The sequence below is a fragment of the Aquarana catesbeiana genome, linkage group LG03 (genome assembly GCF_042186555.1).
Source record: "Aquarana catesbeiana isolate 2022-GZ linkage group LG03, ASM4218655v1, whole genome shotgun sequence".
Classification (NCBI taxonomy): Eukaryota; Metazoa; Chordata; class Amphibia; order Anura; family Ranidae; genus Aquarana; species Aquarana catesbeiana.
The window spans coordinates 288,533,379-288,553,197 of NC_133326.1; the positions used below are offsets into that span (position 1 = coordinate 288,533,379).

At 41.1% G+C, this 19,819-nt stretch overlaps 1 protein-coding gene across 1 annotated transcript in view; it reads left to right on the forward strand.

The window, feature by feature from the left end:
• LOC141132135 (solute carrier family 23 member 1-like) overlaps nucleotides 1-19,819 on the forward strand; it is a 420,625-nt gene that overhangs the window by 171,722 nt on the left and 229,084 nt on the right. Inside the window, exon 6 of the mRNA XM_073620201.1 lies at nucleotides 15,716-15,833. Within this exon, the coding sequence (XP_073476302.1) occupies nucleotides 15,716-15,833 (118 nt within the window). The remainder of the gene's footprint in view (nucleotides 1-15,715; nucleotides 15,834-19,819) is intronic.

The following is a 19,819-nucleotide window of genomic DNA, read 5'->3' on the forward strand; positions in this document are numbered from 1 at the left end:
GTATTGCATGTAGTCTTGGTGTGTTGCAGAATCTATCTATCTATCTATCTATCTATCTATCTATCTATCTATCTATCTATCTATCTATCTATCTATCTATCTACCTGTAGCGCACCCCCAAAGGATCCCCCACCTTGCACAGCCAGGCACACTAAATCTTCACAGTCACTCCAAGTCAGAGAACAGTCCAGAGCTTTGCTTTTTTTTTTTTTGTGTTTTTATTGAGGGATTAGAACTTGGATAGAAATTGGGAATTATGGGATGAGATTATGGGATGTTCACTTGACTTCAAAGAAATTCCAGGGACAACGTTTCAAATATACTGTCTATATACACTCCTCTGCTTCCTCTAGCACACTTGCTTGCAAAACTCAGTTGGCACACTGATAGAAATGACCTGACACAGCACTCAGTCAGATTTCTTTGAGCAATAGCCTGTTATAGGCAGGAATCGGAGGCCCCTCAAGGTGTGTAGCAAAAGTCAGTGTCTGGCTTACATTCCTGTGGCTACTGATTCCAACACCACCTCTTCAGGCGCTGCCAACCCACCTGGCTGCAGCTGCCCCTTTGTCTAGCCCTCCTGGCTAACTTTCTCCACAGTCTTCCCAGACTGTACACTCACCAGCCCACCCTGTTGACTTCTCAGTAGATCTCCCAGATTCCCCTTCTGGCATGACTCATGCCTATTTATGAGGTGCCTGTCCCCTGCCAGCCCATTTGCTCGGGATTGGCTGGGGCCCTCATAAATATTCCAAGCAGCTCCTCCTTGCCTCCGCCTACTACATCTGGAAGCTTCTCCAAGGTTCCAGAAACAAGGGGAGGCACCAGAGATGCTGCCTGCTGAGTCATCCAGCCTCCCTGAGTCACTCAACCCTGACCCAGATTCAACCCAGGCCTGGCTCTCAGCTAGACCAATTTACCTACACTAACAAACCTATTTACATCAAGCACACTAGCTAGAGGGTGCTACATATCTATCTATCTATCTATCTATCTATCTATCTATCTATCTATCTATCTATCTATCATCGGTTGATTATACATTCTGTAAAATATCTAAAAATAAACTTTTTTTTTATAAAATGAGGAAGTTTTTTTTTATTATTTTACAGGATTTATATAGCATAGGTAAACAATATCCCCACACTGCAAGATTCAATCAGTGTGTTTGTGTGCTTATAAGCAATAAACTCAAAATGTGTGTATTGACCCTAGTATGTGCACGTATGTATGTATGAATGTGGGTTAGGGACCCTAAAAATGGTAATATTCTTGAGGGCAGGGACTGATGTGAATATGCAATGTGCAATATATATGTAAAGTGCTGCAAAAAATTGATGGCGCTATATAAGTACCTGTAATAAAAATAAATAAATAAATATGTGCTCATGAGCTAGCTAACACGCATTTTCATATATGCGAAGCGTAATGTCAGGTCACCCGTCTGACAGGGACAGCGATTAGCAGCAGGCAGAGGTTCCAGACAAGTGGGGAAATGATAGCGACACGACATCCTTCCTGGAGACTCCCCATTTGGGTACGGATTGGCCAGGCCACATTCCACCCCTAAAAGCAGACACTGTAAGCACATCTGGGACCTGCTCTGCTACAGATTACTGTTTCATGCTGTGAGTGTTACCGGCTGGATGTCTTCCCACTGGGGTTGTTGTGAATTACTGTATTCTACACTAATGCAAGTTCTGTTCTCTGCAACCAAACTCTGTGTGTTTACTGCTGCTGCATCACGCTGCACCTCCCATGTATAAGTGTTTGCAAAAATCAAAACAAATTAAAACTCCCTAATCACTCTATTAACACCTCTCAGTGAACTTCAAAGTCCCTTGTAATAAACCAGTCCAACAAATCCTCAGTCTTGCAATTCTGTGATGCACAGTGATTTCACCTCTCCCCTTACCACTCAAGTGCAGGTAGATCTGCTCTCACTTTTGTTGATTGACCCCTGAATTAAAGGAGGTCCATACAGGCTTGTAATCTATTGCAGCAGCATCCAGCTTTCATGGGGCACATATCCGCAATGATTATCGTTTGCTCATAGGAATTGTTCTCTTCCATCAAATCATCATGTGTGTAATCCTCAATAAAAAATACATCATTTAGTGCTCTCTGTATTACAGCTTTATTAACCTTCCTGGCGGTAATCCTGAGTGTGGCTCAGGGTTAAATTTCAGTACCATTAGCGGTAACCCCGAGCCACACTTGGGATTGCATCTCAGGATCCTGGTGCAGGTTACATACCTTGTCCCCAGGATTCTGTGATTTCCCCCTGCTGTGTACGTGAGCTGTGTCCTCCGCCCGATGCCTCTGTGTTCCCTGCAAGCGTCGCGACGCACGGGGACGGAACCCGGCGGCAAATTCAAAAAGTACAAAATTCATAACACATACAGTACACTGTAATCTTTCAGATTACATTAATGTATCAAATCATTTCACATCCCATCTGTCCCTAATGCTTTTGTCCAGTGCCCTGCTTGCAGTTTTATATTATATATTCTTTCTGCCTGGAAACTTGAGATTGTCCATAGCAACCAAAAAGTGTCCGTTATGTCAAAAGTGGTTTTAAAACAGCTAGAAAACAGCGATAGTAAATTAGAACACTTGCAGAATTGAGCGATAGTGATTCGTGGGGAAAAGTAATTTTATTATTAAAATATTATTATTTTTTATAATTATTAATAGGTATTTATTATATTATAAATTATGATTTTGTGATTCAAACTTTATCATACCGGGATGTCTACTAGACTCTTGTTTGGACAGATTTAAGTGTGTTATTAATAAGAACTACAGTCCTACAATATAAAACGCCAAATTTTTATGCAAAACAATTGTACTTTGAGATGCAAAAATTGGACATACCGCCAGGGTGGCTACAGTGTAAAGCAATCTACTCACACAAAGGAAAAAAATCCTTTCCATATAAAATCTCCCAATAGAAACACTTTTCAAACATGTCCTGAATACAGAGCACTGGTCTCTGTCTTCCCAATGGCTAGTATGGTTCTCCCTCGACAGTGTGGTGACGTCACAGGCAGATCCCACTTGACGCGTATCGTCCTAGTTAACTTTTGATGAAGCCCAATTAAGATTCATATAGTGCCAACAGTTTGTGCAGCACTTTACATTATAAAGAGAGGCAGTACAGTTACAATACAACTCAAAACAAGAGGATTAGCTCCTGAGAGCTTACATTCTGATAGGGTGGGGCAAGTGGAACAAAAGATAATAACTGTGAGGGATGAGCTGTGCGAAGAAATAAAAGATTCAGTTATTCAGTTGTCCTAAAGAGATGAGTTTTCAGGGATCACCTAAAAGTGGGCGGGGTAGGAGATAGACGGAGAGAGTTCCAAAAAATGGGAGAGGCTCTGGAGAAGTCCTGGAGATGACCTTTGGAAGAGGAGACAAGGATAGATATAGGATAAATAAAGAGCAGGAGGTCTTAAAGCGGAGTTCCAACGACAGTTTAATATATATATATTTTTAAACATTTCATAAGTTAATAACATTGCTATTTAACACTCATGTTTTTTGAGCAGTTTGTCCCCCGATGTCACGTTTAATAGAACAAAAAACATATATAACTGCTTGCTGGCCATTATTATATTGCTTGTGGGCATGTGAAGCCTACAAGCATTTATTTCCGGGATACGGTGCAGCTGAGCGATCAGCATGCACCGCCCCGTTCTCCCCCCGTTCTCCCGTAGCGGCGCTGTAAAGTATACAGGTTGCCATAACAACGGGCGGCGTCATCGGAAGTGCCCACCCCATTGTTATGGCAACCTAGCCCTTGGCGCAGCCCACCGACTCCTGGGAAATGATGACACACATCTCCCAGGAGCAGTGGTGAGCGGAGGCGTTGAGGGAAGTAACATAAGGAGCCGAGGTGAGGAAGGGGAAGATTTTAATGGACCACATAGTAACAGGCAAGAAAAGGTAAGTAAAAAAAAAAATTCTCCAAATGTTTTTTTTTTATATTATTTCCTGCATGGGAATGATTTTTTTTTTTTTTTTTTTTATGGGTGGAACTCCACTTTAAGAAGAGTAGAGAGGATGGTTTGGTTAATATTTTGAGACAAAATTGGTGAATCAGTTCGGGGCAGAGATGTGAATGGCTTCTTTGTATGTTGTTGTTAGTATTTTGAATGTAATACATTAGGCAATTTGGAAACCAGTGTAGGGATTTCAAGAGTGGAATAACAGACACTGAGCAGTTGGTAAGGTGGATGAGTGTGGCAGCAGCATTCATGATAGACTGAAGAGGGGATAGCCTGTGTCGAGGTAGGCGTATGAGGAGGGATTTGCAATAGTGAAGGAGAGAAAACAAGGGAGTTTAAAATCATGTCAGTTTTTTATTGCTGTTTATGTTACTCCTAGTTAGATTCACCCTATCTATCTATTTTTCCTGGTAACCACTGTCACTGGGACTGAAAATGATGGTAAAATCTAAAGTGTTAAGTTGCTACCAGAACAGAGATAGTATTCTATTTGAAGAATTCTTCCAATGGGGACACTTGTTCTTGTTATAACTATCTAAGACAGTGTTTCTCAACCTTTTTTCAGTCAAGGCACCCTTTTAAATTATGGACAGCCTTGAGGCACCCTTTAAAGTTATGGACAGTCTCAAAGCACCCCATTCTTACATTTAAAATTATTAAACGATTCTAATTTTACATAATGCAGCAACAGCCACAAATGTAGGATACCCAACATTAGAGGTGATTTATTCTTCCAAAGAAAATACACCTTTGCATACTGGTACTGAGTACTAGTATTCCAGTGTTTCTCTTCTCCCTCAGTTTCTCTCGATCACTTAGCTAATGTGGCCCCAGTAGAAATAAAGAAATCACCGCTCCAGGTGAATAAGCTGTGCCTGATAAGAGCTTTATTCAAGTGCCAACCCCAGCCCACCTCCGTGGATATGTAAATTAGAAAAGAAATGGCTGCACATCGAAGAAAGTCCAATTAGCCGTTTTATTGAATCACCAAAGTGACATCAAAAGACACCAAAATACAGTCTTGTAGATGCGTTTCACACAGTACAATTGTGCTTAATCAGTACCTGATTAAGCACAATTGTACTGTGTGAAATGCGTCTACAAGACTGTATTTTAGTGTCCTTTGATGTGTAGGCATTTCTTTTCTAATTTAATGTGGCTCCATTGCTGATGGAGTGGATCAGGGGAGGGGCAAACAAGGATGCTGTGTAGGTGACCGACATCCTCCTTATCAACTGAAGATATCATTGATTGTTGGGAATCCGGCAGCTAGAAGGTCACACTCGCAATGGTGTACAATGAAAACCTGTGGCTTTGTGTAATTAAAAGGCAGGCCTGATCCACCCGCTGGCTTGTATACGCTGGGCAATTTTTAGGCTATTTGCCAAGGCACCCCTGAAGAAACCTGAAGGCATCCAGGGTGCCTGGGCACTCTGGTTGAAAAAGGCTGATCTAAGAGAAGATTTAGATCACTTTTGAGGGATACTTTCTCACTTCCTGTTATGTCTACAGGACAGGAAGTGAAAGGAAATCTAATTAGCAGAACACAGCTAGATTGAAAAAAAAAATTGACAGGGTTTTTAACCACTTGCCGTCCGCCTCACACAGATATACTGTGGCAGAATAACACAGGCAGGCAAAGTAACGTATGGGTACGTTACTCGCCTCCCGCGGGTGGGGGGTGCATTGCGCCCCCCCCGGTGCCCGAGGCGGTCGGCATTGCTACAGGAATGATCCATGCTGAGGGGGAAGCCACTGATTCATGGCCACCCCCTCGCGATTGCTCCTGGTGAAAGGAATGCTTCCTCTGCTTCTGAACTGTAAACAGTAAGTGCATCCAAGTAAGTGCACCAACACTACTCATACAGTAGAAAATGCAGGCACACTAATCACCCCCCCAATCACCCCCAATCACCCCCCGATCACCCCCCTTCACCCCTTGTCACACTAACACCAATAGCAGTTTTTATTTTTTTTACTGATTACTGCATTGGTGTCATTTGTGACTGTTATAAGTGGTAGGGCAGTTAGTGGTAGGCCCCTTTAGGTCTAGGGTACCCCCTAACAAAGGTTTAACCCCTTGATCACCCCCCAGTTAACCCCTGTCAGCAGTGTCACTAAGCGATCTTTTTTCTGATCGCCGTATTAGTGTCATTGGTAGCCAGGTAATTATTTAGGTTCACCGTCAGCTTTTTATAGCGTCAGGTACCCCCATATACTACCTAATAAATATTTTAACCCCCTGATTGCCCCCTAGTTTACCCTTTCACCAGTGATCACCGTATAACTGTTACGGGTGACGCTAGTTAGTTAGTTTGTTTTTTATAGTGTCAGGGCACCTGACGTTTATTACCTAATAAAGGTTTAACCCCCTGATCAGTTAGGTTTTAGTGATATCAGTTAGGTTTTAGGGTCAGATAGGGTCTGCGTCACCCCAGGCAGCATCAGGTTAGTGCCAGTACCTCTAACACCCACGCACGCAACATACACCTCCCTTAGTGGTATAGTATCTGAACGGATCAATATCTGATCTGATCTATACTGGCATCCCCAGCAGTTTAGGGTTCCCAAAAACGCAGTGTTAGCGGGATCAGCCCAGATACCTGCTAGCACCTCCGTTTTGCCTCTCCGCCCGGCCCAGCCCAGCCCACCCAAGTGCAGTATCGATCGATCACTGTCACTTACAAAACACTAAACACACATAACTGCAGCGTTCGGCGAGTCAGACCTGATCCCTGCGATCGCTAACAGTTTTTTTGGTAGCGTTTTGATACAGTCGCTAACAGTCAGGAGCTTTTTTACCTGCGAGTCTCACTACTGTACCAGTAAATTTAGCAACCAAAATGTCAAATGGAAGGTACAGTAGTGAAGAGGCCTACACGTTTCTGAGCATGACAGATCGTGAAGAGGAAGTCACTCATCTGTCAGATGCAGGCTCAGAATACGATCCTGTAGACGACAGTGGCTCCATGACAGATAGCTCTGACAACGGAGTTGTGGTCCCTGCCAAGGTCAGGCATACCAGACCCAATCTTCTTCTTCTGTCGTTGAGGTGCAAGAACTGCAGGTCCCTCATATGGAGCAGAGAAGTACTAGTGCCGCTCATCCTTCTGGTGAACTGGCAAGCACCAACGGCCTAGTACACCCTGGTCGTAGTCAAACCAGCACTGCAGTAAAACTTGGTGACGTGGCGCGTCCCATAAGTGCAGTTCAAGCTGGTGAGGTGGCAAACACAAGTAGTGTCCCGCTGCCACCAAGAAGAAGACAAACACAGGCCCGTCGTGCCTATAGTGCCCTTCCTGCTGCATTCGCCAGTCCTAATTGGAAACCCACCACTTCTGCAACACCCGTACTTCCCCCATTCACTGACCAACCCGGCATTCAGGTGGAAACAGTTGATTTTACGTCACTTGAGTTTTATTCGCTGTTTTTCACTGAAGATCTCTATAGATCTATTGTCGACCAACGCAATTTGTATGCTGGTCAATACATCGCCACTATTCCCCAGTCCTCCTTTGCCAGAGATTGGAAACCAATTACCAATTTTCGAATTTAAGCTCTTTCTGGGCCTATCCCTCAACATGGGCATAACTAAAAAGAGTGAGTTGCGGTTATATTTGTCCACTGACCCAATTCACCATATGCCCTTGTTCTCTGCCTCCATGACCAGGGCACGATACGAGCAGATTTTGCGGTTCATGCATTTCAACAACAGTCGTCCTCGTGGAGACCCTGGATACAATCGGCTCTACAAAGTTCGGCCCCTCGTAAACCACTTCAACCAACATTTTACAGACTTGTTTACTCCCCATCAAGTTCTCTGTGTTGATGAGTCCCTGATTGAGTTTTCTGGCCGCTTGTCATTCAAACAGTACCTTCCCAGCAAGCGTGCCAGATACGGGGTCAAGATGTGTAAGCTTTGTGACAGGGCCACAGGCTATACATGTAGTTTTATGGTTTACGAGGGCAAAGATAGTCACGTAGAGCCGACAAACTGCGCTGATTACATAGGAAGCGCTGGCAAGATTGTGTGGGACTTGGTGTCACCCTTATTCGGAAAGGGGTACCACTTGTACATGGACAATTATTACATGAGCGTGCAACTTTTTAGTCACTTGTTTGATCATCAGATTGGACAATGTGGCACCGTGCGACCTAATCGCTGGGGCTTTCCCCAGCGGCTTGTAGAATCCCGTCTTAGGCTGGGGGAGAGAGCGAGCTTCAACACGTCATTTATGAAGACGTCATTTATGGCGAAACATGTAGGGCGTGGCTACGCACTGTACGCCATCAAGCTGTTAGCCCCATGTTAAGTTATGCACGGGTGTTTGTTTTATATGCTGTCTTTTTTAACCTTTTTTTACTTACATTGTACGATGGAGATCTTTTATGCTTTTATGAGGCAATAAATTACCCTAATTTTTTTTACACCATTGGAGTTTTTTCTTGCTTCCTTTGTGCTTACGGCTCTCGGGACGAGCAAGTTGCCTCCCTCCAGGCTGAAGTGTTGGAACCACCTCCTGCTGGAACGCGGCACACATTGGTCGATCCAGACGCCACTATCCATCCAACTTTTCTGGTAAGGGTTCATCCTTATTACCTCTTGGATTCACCGGTGGCTTGGAGTTCCTTCACGTTTCTTCCATCCCTTCTCACTCACATGGGTTGCATTTAATGAACTGTGGATATGCGACTTTTCTTATGTGACTATGGCCTTTTCTTATGCGATTTGTGTGTCTTCATTGAACTTTTTGGATGTTTTTTATTTACTTGTTATGTAATTTATTTCTGTATCATTTTGAATTCACTATTTTCTAGCATTGATCATCAATCATTGTTAGTCAGTGTACTCACTGTATATTGACCTACCTACCAGTATATTTATATTCTATTTACATTTTTGGCATATTTATATATTAGGCACAGATTGCATTAAAAAGGTTTTATTTTTTACTATTTTTTTTTGTATTTGCTTTGCAGGTATGGTATGTCTTACTGTTATACTATAATGTTACTTTGTTTTATTGTTAACCACCATTTGCTTAGCAGGTACGCCATTCAGTTGCAGCGCGGATTTATTTATCTTGACAGCAACAGCGTTTGCTCCCACGATACATAAAGCTGTGAATCCAGCGCTGTAGAAGGTGATTTCACCACCACAGTTAAAAACAAAATGGTGCATGTATGCCCATCATTAGAAGTGGACTTCCTCATAGTTTGCATTATTCCTTATTGGTATATAGGAAGTATAACCTGCAATGCTAGTAATCTTTTTTATTGCTAGCCAAACCTTATTGAATAGCTCGCCTGTCATGAATTTCTTATCTTTTTGAAAGGTTTTTGTCTCTAGTAGGGACATCAGTGAGTATCCCTTACCCAGTGGAAGTAATAACCCCTGTATGGGATCATTCTCATCTACCTCTGTCCAGCCAAAAAATTGCTGGGTCATATGTTAGCAATGATAACACGGAACCAGGGAGGCTCATCCATTATAGCTGCCATTGAAGACAGAAAGGGGATAGTAAAGTATGATACAGAGGGCATCCAAAAGATATTTGTAGACTTCTATTCACAGTTGTATGAATCTGAAAACTTAAATGTAAGGGAAAAGACTGAACAATTCTTAGATAACCTAACTATGCCCAAGCTGACCTCAATGGAAAGGGAATCCTTGGATATTCCTATAACTATGGCAGAGCTGGAGGAAGCGGTGGGACAAATTCAATAAACAAAGCTCCAGGGATGGATGGAATTCCCGTGGAGATATATAAACTATACGGTCAGATCTTGATCCCAGAACTTCTCGAAGTACTCAATGAAGCATATGTCACACAGGAACTCCCTAAATCAATGATGGAAACAATAATAATCATAATTCTAAAACCGTATAAAGATCCAATAAGCCCGGTTCTTATCACCCAATATCTCTCCTTACATCTGATGTCAAAATACTAGCTAAGGTTCTGGCAAATAGGTTATCTAAACACATTGATACTTTGATCCATAGGGATCAAATAGGTTTCATCCCCTCCAGATAAGCAGCAACAAATATTCGCAGGCTCTTTTTGAATCTGCAATTGCCAATGGATAACGGGGGAGCTGGTGCCATTCTGTCGTTGGATGCCCAGAGGGCATTTGACATGGTAGAATGGGAGTATCTATGGATGGTATTGATTGCCTTTGGTATAGGTCCAGGCTTTATAACCTGGCTAAAACTATTATATAAAGATCCTAGGGCAAGGCTGCGGATCAATGACACTATGTCACCAGCTTTCCCGTTATCCCGGGGAACTAGACAAGGCTGCCTCTATCCCCGTTGCTGTTTGCATTGGCAGTGGAACCATTGGCCGCCGCGATTAGACAGTCTTCAGGGATAGAGAGATTCGGACGTGCAGGAAGAGAGGACAAAATAGCCCTATATGCAGATGACGCCTTAAACTTCCTGAGCGACCCCACAAAATCCTTAGAGGAACTCATGACACTTGTATCTGCATTTGGACAGTTTTCTGAGTTTCGCATCAACTGGGAGAAGTCAGTATTGATGCCGCAAAAATTTAATTACCAGACTGTGCAAAACAAATTCAAATAAAACACAAAATTAAGTATTTAGGGATCCAGGTAACACGAAAAGTGGGGGACTATGTGGACCTTAACCTTAGACCACTATTGACTAGGCTTAAAGATAAATGTCGGACCTGGTGCAAACTCCCATTAACTGTGATTGGCAGAGCCAATCTTATAAAGATGATCTGGGCCCCACAATTATTGTATATTTTTCATAACTGCCCGATGTGGATAGCCGCATTTTGGTTTAAAAGGATAGAATCGCTTTTTCGCGAACTCATTTGGAAGAAAAAATGTGCACGTATTAAATTAACAACCTTAATGCTGGCTAAAGATGAGGGGGGACTCTCTATCCCATATCCAAAAAATTATTTTTTGGCTTCACATTTGGACAATATAGTGTGTTTTAGTGCATTAAAATGAAAAAAAGTGTGTTTTTCCCAAAAAAATGCGTTTCAAAAATCGCTGCGCTGTGTGAAAAAAAATGAAACACCCACCATTTTAATCTGTACGGCCTTTGCTTTAAAAAAATATATAATGTTTGGGAGTTCAAAGTAATTTTCTTGCAAAAAACAATTATTTTTTCATGTAAACAAAAAGTGTCAGAAAGGTCTTTGTCTTCAAGTGGTTAGAAGAGTGGGTGATGTGTAGCATAAGCTTCTAAATGTTGTGCATAAAATGCCAGGACAGTTCAAACCCCCCAAAATGACCCCATTTTGGAAAGTAGACATCCCAAGCTATTTGCTGAGAGGAATGTCAAGTCCATAGACTATTTTATATTGTGTGACAAGTTGCGGGAAAAAGACAATTTTTTTTTTTTTTTTTTGCACAAAGTTGTGTAAATTTTTGATTTCACTCCTCACTGCCTATCACAGTTTTGGAGACCATGGACTGCCCAGATGGCACAAACCCCCCAAATGACCCCATTTTGGAAAGTAGACACCCCAAGCTATTTGCTCAGAGGTATGGTGAGTATTTTGCAGATCTCGCTTTTTGTCACAAAGTTTTGAAAATTGAAAAAAGAAAAAAACAATTTCTTTCCTTTCTTCAGTTTCAAAAACAAATGAGAGCTGCAAAATACTCACCATGCCTCTCAGCAAATAGCTTGGAGTGTCTACTTTCCAAAATGAGGTCATTTGGGGGGGTTGTGCTATCTGGCATTTTATGGCCTTTGAAACTGTGATAGGTAGCGAGGAGTGAAATAAAAAATTTACGCACTTAGAAATCCTGAAGGCGGTGCTTGGTTTTCGGGGCCCGGTACGCAGCTAGGCTCCCAAAAAGTCCCACACATGTGGTATCCCCATACTCAGGAGAAGCAGCAAAATGTATTATTTTGGGGTGCAATTCCACATATAACCATGGCATGTGTGAGCAATATATCATTTAGTGACAACTTTTTTTGTCATTATTCAATCACTTGAGACAAAAAAATAAAATATTCAATGGGCTCAACATGCCTCTCAGCAATTTCCTTGGGGTGTCTACTTTCCAAAATGGGGTCATTTGGGGGGGGGGGGGTTTGTACTGCCCTGCCATTTTAGCACCTCAAGAAATGAGATAGGCAGTCATAAACGAAAAGCTGTGTAAATTCAAGAAAAATGTACCCTAGTTTGTAGACACTATAACTTTTGCGCAAACCAATAAATATACGCTTATTAACATTTTTTTTTACCAAAGACATGTGGCTGAATACATTTTGGCCTAAATGTATGACTAAAATTGAGTTTATTGGATTTTTCTTATAACAAAAAATAGAAAATATCATTTCTTTTCAAAATTTTCGGTCTTTTTCCGTTTATATTGCAAAAAATAAAAAACGCAGAGGCAATCAAATACCATCAAAAGAAATCTCTATTTGTGGGAAAAAAAGGACGCAAATTTCGTTTGGGTACAGCATTGCATGACCGCGCAATTAGCAGTTAAAGCGACGCCAAATTGTAAAAACTGCTCTGGTCAGAAAGGGGGTAAATCCTTCCGGAGCTGAAGTGGTTAAGCATTTCCTTCTTTGTCCAAAATGGCAAAAACATTTTGGTTTTAGATATGCGTTAAATCATCCATAAACAATTCAGGTACATCAAAACAACAGGGGAGCAAAGTCTAATGCCCCGTACACACGGTCGGACTTTGTTCGGACATTCCAACAACAAAATCCTAGGATTTTTTCCGACGGATGTTGGCTCAAACTTGTCTTGCATACACACGGTCACACAAAGTTGTCGGAAAATCCGATCGTTCTAAACGCGGTGACGTAAAACACGTAAGTCGGGATTATAAACGGGGCAGTGGCCAATAGCTTTCATCTCTTTATTTATTCTGAGCATGCGTGGCACTTTGTCCGTCGGATTTGTGTACACACGATTGGAATTTCCGACAACGGATTTTGTTGTCGGAAAATTTTATATCCTGCTCTCAAACTTTGTGTGTCGGAAAATCCGATGGAAAATGTGTGATGGAGCCTACACACAGTCAGAATTTCCGACAACAAGGTCCTATCACACATTTTCCGTCGGAAAATCCGACCGTGTGTACGGTTAACATTACAGTTAATTTTCTTTGCAAGCAGCCACAATGTGTGTGGAAAAATCTGTCCCCTGCCAGCAGGTTGTAGCAAAGGATCCTTGATTTCTGTGTGGAAGCAGTGATCTCTGTCCAGGTTCAAAATGCTCTCTAATGAGTTGGACCCATATAGCTGTCCAATTATCAGAGATCCTGAGATTTTTGATTGCATAGCTATAGGTCTAAATCAGCAGGGGTTATGTCAGACCTGTGCAGAGACCAGTGTTTATACACAGAAGGATCCTTCTCTGCAGCAAACAGGCTTTTCCACTGGCTGTTTCTAAAGAAAATGAACTGCAAGACTTTGTGCACCATTTTTATGTGGCTGCAATGCATTTGCTTGATTTAAACTGAAAGTTCAGTTGGGTTTTAACAGTTTTTGTCAAAGAATTTGAAATGCAGAGTAGCTATTTGTAATTAAGCTTTTCATACAGAAATTGTTGTGGAGAATACATACAGCATGTGCATGATTTTGCAACACAGTCCAAATACTTGAGCTTACCAGTGTCCCTAGATATTATTATAAATTCTTAGCAATTATATCCGTTGAACCTTGTTCTATGGGTTTTGGTGTTAACTATACACCCTGCTGCATGCAATGCCTGGGAAACATGATCGCATGATGCAAACAGTTGCCAAATATTGCATGGACACATGTAGGGAGGCACTGTAAAAGTAGAGGTTCTGAGAGTTAAAATGGATGAAGCAGCTACCTATGCTATAGATGCTGAAATCTCCAGGAAGGAGCACCGCAGTGCCAAAATTAAGACCAGATAGAACACTGAGAGGCAGTACAAAGGAAATACCCGGTACATTCTTTTTTTTTATTTTCACATCTTGCTCACAGACAAGTACTTTTATTACATTAGTACATGAGCTTAATCTTACAATTTTTATAGATTAACGTGCAACATTTGATCCTTTCTATAAACACTCCTTTAACTTAAGGACATTATTCTTTTATTTATACATAGTTCTCTCTGCCTGCAGAATAGATAACATAATGTGCCTTATAAGATAGCAAAGAGTTAACAAAGTCTAAATGGGAGCCTCCAAAAAATTAACAATAGTGCTTTCCTTGTTAAAAAAAAAAGATTTAGATTCCTAACGAAGGAAAGGCCTGACCCACCCTGGTAATTAAAAGCAACAACTTCTCCAAACGCTGGAAAGGAGAAGGAATGACACAAATGTGACCTAAGTTCAAGAACAAACACAAAACTACTTTGATTCTTTGTGGATTGTGTGGTGTTATTTATTGGACCTGCATAAATATAGCAAAGAGGGAGACAGGGCACCAGAATTTATCTTGATGGCAGACAACCCAGCACAATTTCCAGACAGCTGTCAAAAGGAGGCCAATATTCAAGAAATAATTCAAATAACTTCAGCAACTTCAGGGTAGAAAAAAGCATATGGAAACTTTGGTGGGAAGACTTTACCTCTGCAATCCCCCAAAAATATGTCAGTGAGTAAAACAGGCTAAAGGCATATCACCTTAATGCATTTATAAAAAGCCTTTTTTCTTTGGTTTGAGAGAGAATGTGAGCCCCCCATCAGGCTCCTACGGGTGGCGGACAGTGGCTGGGTTGCGGGCTCCTATGGGCGGGTTGCGGGCTCCTATGGGCAGTGAGCAGCAGCTCCTGTGTCCTCTCTACATCACGGCAGCTTCCAATAAGTTCACCTGTCCTTTCAGCCAATCAGGTGACCGGTGTCATAACCAGCTTCCTGATTGGCCGGGAGGAGAATCAATGTCACAACAGTGAATATTGATTTGCTGTTGTAACACACCTGGGTGAGCTTGGAGCACACTCTCTGCAACCCGAGCCCACCCTATATTGAAGCCTATTAGCGCCTCTGGCTCTAATCGGTGCTTCAAAAAAACAGCCCCTCCACATTGGAATCCATGCGCCTGTTTCCTGAAAGGGGCCAAACGCATGGATAGGGGAGGTGGCGATGGACAGGGGGCAGTGCCCATGCGCCCTTAATGGACAGGCCGCCCTGGACCTGATAGGGGTCTTAATCATTCTCTACTTTATTCAAACTAGAAAACTAATTTTCTAGTGTACTATGGCCACAGCATACACCTTCATTTTATAACATCAGCATTTTAATAGCAATACAAACAATAGTTATTTTTGTCAATCAAACATAATTCTACTTGAAAAATCTTCTTTCATGAAGTGCTTTCTGTCTACTAGTCATCTCTTTCCACAGCTTCCTAGATTCCCAGCATGCTTTGCAGATTCTCCTCTGCCATTTAGTTTCAGTTTCTAAGGACTACATATCCCATGATACCTTGCTGTCTGCCTGTTGAAACGCATCCTCTCAGCACCTCTGTAGTTCAGTAGGCAGGTTCTGTGAAATGTGTGACACATCAGTGTCTCTTCACAGGGCATAAGTAGGCTTACAAACCTCAAGATTGTTCAGATTTATAGGAGCAGGGTGAACATAACTGAAATACAATGTGTAAGTTAATATATGATTTGCGATATTTGACTTGTTAAGGTACTGGAAACTTATTTTCGTATGTAACTTTCCTTTGTAAAAAAGGAATGAAAAAAATGCAAACCTTTTTTTTTCAGAACTATTGCTTTAATCATCATCTTCTCCCAGTATCTGAGGAATATAGAAATGCCACTGATCTCCTATAGCAAAGGAAAATGGAAAATCACCACATATCCTGTTTTCAAGCTATTTCCAGTAAGTCAAACAAAATGAATCTAACATTTATTATAGAGTAAACAATGTGGAACACATTTAAAGTAAATGATTAATAAATGAACACCAAATGGATCCAATTATCAATAAAATTAAGAATACAAACACAAAAGGTTTTTTATTTTTTTTTTATTTATATTTTACTGTTTGGGGTTGATTTACTATAATTGGAAAGTGCAAAATCTGATGCAGCTCTGCACAGAAACCAATCAGATTCCAGTTTTTTTTGTCAAAGCTCAATCGAACAAGCTTAAGTTAGAAGCTGATTGGCTACCATGCACAGCTGCACCAGATTTGGCACTATCCAGTTTAAGTAAATCAACCCCTTTATGTAAGAGATTTGATAGTATTACTAAATCAACAGAAACATTGAGGATGCCTTGTGTTCTTTTTAGCTATGTAATAACAGTAATGTTGGCCATATATAAATTCTACTTCTTTGAAAATTAGGGGGTTCCTTTGATTTAATGTATGACCAGCTTATGATTGTTGAAAGGTTAGGAGTCAGGTACTATGAAGGATAAAATAAAATGTAAAATCTGTCAGACCGACTGCAGTACACACGGGTCGAATGTCGGGCGGCATCGGCCGGTTCAATAAAAACCTTCCAACATTCGACCCGTGTGTACTGGAGTTGGTCTGACAGATTTTACATTTTATTTTATTCTCCATAGTACCTGACTCCTAACTTTTCAATAATTATGAGCTGGCCATACATTAAATGATTTCGTATTCAATTTCTTTTAGATTTGCCTTCAAATATGTAGTGCATGGGCCTGCCTGATTGCATACAAATTGAAAGTGTTTAGGTTTATTATATGGTTATATGTTTAGGTTAGGTCATATTATAAGTTTTTAGTAAACCAAAATAAAATAATAAGCCTTTTGTTATCACATTGGCCCCTTTAAATTTGTTACATCTATAGTCCTATTTTGTTAGCTCCTGAGACTCATATAATTGCCACATTGGGGAGGGGGGTTGATAGCAGTAGAGGTTAACTATTCATTCAGTCACTAGTAGCCAAAGACATACAGTAGGTAAGAAGGATTAAAGAGGCGCTGGACAAGCTTATTAGACTAATTAAGTGTATTTATTATTCAATAAAGAAAACACTTAGCCATTTTGTACTGAACAAATGTCTGGATGTATTCTACAACCAAAGCTCACTGCTTCGGTTTCATGACAAAACACAGCCTCTACCTCTTAGCACTGAATCGGTTGCATTAGAGATATACAATATAAACAATTCTAGTGAGGGACTACTGATGTTCACTTGATACTTCCTACACAGCATTGCTATCTTTCTGTTTGGTCATATAAGGTGGTGCAATGTAAGGATAGAAAGTAGAAAGGGCGGAGAAAGTGAACACATTTCAAGAATGCAAACACGAGTTTCTATAAAGATTAGATGTGTTATGGTGTAATAATACACTCTGTCACATGTGTCTGTTGGCTTCTGTGTGCAAAAGCATTCTGTATCTCTGACTTATCAAGAGGAATCATCTTAGTATGCCACAATATATTTTTTTTATTGTTCCTTTGTCTACAGATATTGAATAGAATTCTTTCATAAGCTCATGAATATAACCATAATAGTTATATCTGACCAAATTATAGTCAGAGAAAATGTAGCAAGTGGTTAATTGCAGGAATAGTTCTTTAATCAGTGGCCCTATAAGATTTAAATTGATTTTACATTTTATTTTATTCTTCATGGTGCCTGACTCCTAACATTTCAACAACTATACCTTACACCAAACTCTAGCTTAACAATGGTGCATAATCAATAAAACAGGAAAAAGAAAATGAGGACGGTGCTGGAGTTGTTGCCTATATAAACCAATGATTATTCCTGTTAAATATTTTCATAAAATACATTTCAAAATCTGATTTCTTGCTATGCAAAAAAAAAAAAATATTTCGGCACTTTTTTTTTTAGCTTAGGATTTCAAGAATCAGCCCCAGTTGTCTTCACCTAAATAGGTGATGTTCTTTGCTAAGATAAAGAAAAAAGAAGGGTGCTTCTGAATAGCCGTGTCTGACCAGAGAAAATGTCCTCAAGAGGATAGGTGTAATTTTGGCTGATGAACATCTGTATAGAGCACTGAGGCGGCACTTCAAGAGGAAAGCAACAACTCTAAATGAAACAGGATAAAAAAAAGAAGGCACCTCTAAGTGTAGCAGCATCAAGACTTTATTGGCCAAAGGGTTAAAAAACACTTACTAGAGGTAGAAGTTAAAGGCTCATCACATGTGTAAAGAAGTCCAGCAGTAGGGATAGTCCTAGGATGGTCAGGTCCACGGCAAGGTGTTGTTAATCCTGAGTGTCCAGCAGAGGGAAACTGCGTGACAGGAGACCAGTGGAGAGATAGCTGTGTTGTGGTAAACCAGCATGGACTCCTCGATGACGTCACCAGAAATGCGCCCAGAACAAGTGTGGAACGCACGGGCCGGAAGTGACATCTATTGGGCGTAATGCGCTACAGAGCATCTGAAAGGCTCCTTCTTCATGCCATCAGCATATGATGAGTCTTTAACTTCTACCTCTAGTAAGTGTTTTTTAACCTTTGGCCAATAAAGTCTTAAAGCTGCTGCACTTAGAGGTGCCTTATTTTTTATCCGATGTTCTTTGCTAGGTGACAGCAATTTGGCCCAAAAATGGTTCTCTTAAAGCAGTTGTAAAATCACTTTATAAAACTATGGTGTTGATTTACTAAAGGCAAATATATTGTGCACTGCAAGTAAATTATTATTATTTATTACTAAACAAGATTTATATAGCGCCAACAGTTTGCGCAGCACTTTACAACATGAGGGCAGACAGTACACTTACAATACAAATCAATACAGGAGGAATCAGAGGGCCCTGCTCGTTAGAGCTTGCAATCTTACAATAACTGTGGGGGGTGAGCTGATGGATAAAATTAAAAAACAGTTGTTAGGTATGGGTAGGATAGGCTTCTCTGAAGAGAAGAGTTTTCAGGGATCCTCTAAAAGCTAATAGAGCATGGGAGGAGGTGACGAGGGAGCTAGAGAGCAGAAGGTCCTGAGAGGAATGAAGAGATGTAGCTGCGGGCTAAATTGTAGATGGCTTTCTACGTAGTTGTTAGTATTTTGAATCTAATTCTTTGGCTGACCGGAAGCCAGTGCAGGGATTGACAGAGAGGGGTAGCAGAGACAGAGCGATTGGTAAGGTGGATGAGTCTGGCAGCAGCATTCATGATGGATTGAAGAGGTGATAGACTATGTAGAGGTAAACCAATGAGAAGGGAGTTGCAGAAGTCGAGGCGAGAGGTGACCAGTGAGTGAATTAAGAGCTTTGTTGTGTCATTGGTTAGAAAGGGGCGTATTTTGGAGATGTTGCGGAGGAGTTGGACAGTGATTGGACGTGGTGCTTGAAGGAAAGTTCAGAGTCCAGGACTACACCTAGAACCTTGGCATGTGGGGATGGGCTTATAGTTGTGCCATCGATTTTAACTGAGAGATCAGGGGAAGGGGCATATGGGGGAGGAAAAATTATAAGTTCGGTTTTGGATAGATTGAGTTTTAGGAAGTGGTGTGACATCCAGACTGATATATCTGATAGTAAATTAGTGATACGTGAGGAGACAGAGGGAGTGAGCTGAGGGGTAGAGAAATAGATTTGGGTGTCGCCAGCATAGAGGTGGTATTGGAAGCCATGGGAGGCTATCAGCTGACCCAGGGAGGAGGTATAGATTGAAAATAGGAGAGGTCCAAGAACAGAATTAGGTAAAATTAGGTAAAATTTCACTTTGCAAAGAATACTCAATCACATGCAAGGAAAATAAAAAACAGACTATTTTGTTTTTACATGATTGGATGATAGAAACCAGCAGAGCTTTCCCTCAGATCTAGAACAAACGCAGTTAAAGTGCACTTGCAGTGCACAGTATATTTGCCTTTAGTAAATCAACTTCTGTGCAATGCATATAAACACCCTAATGTT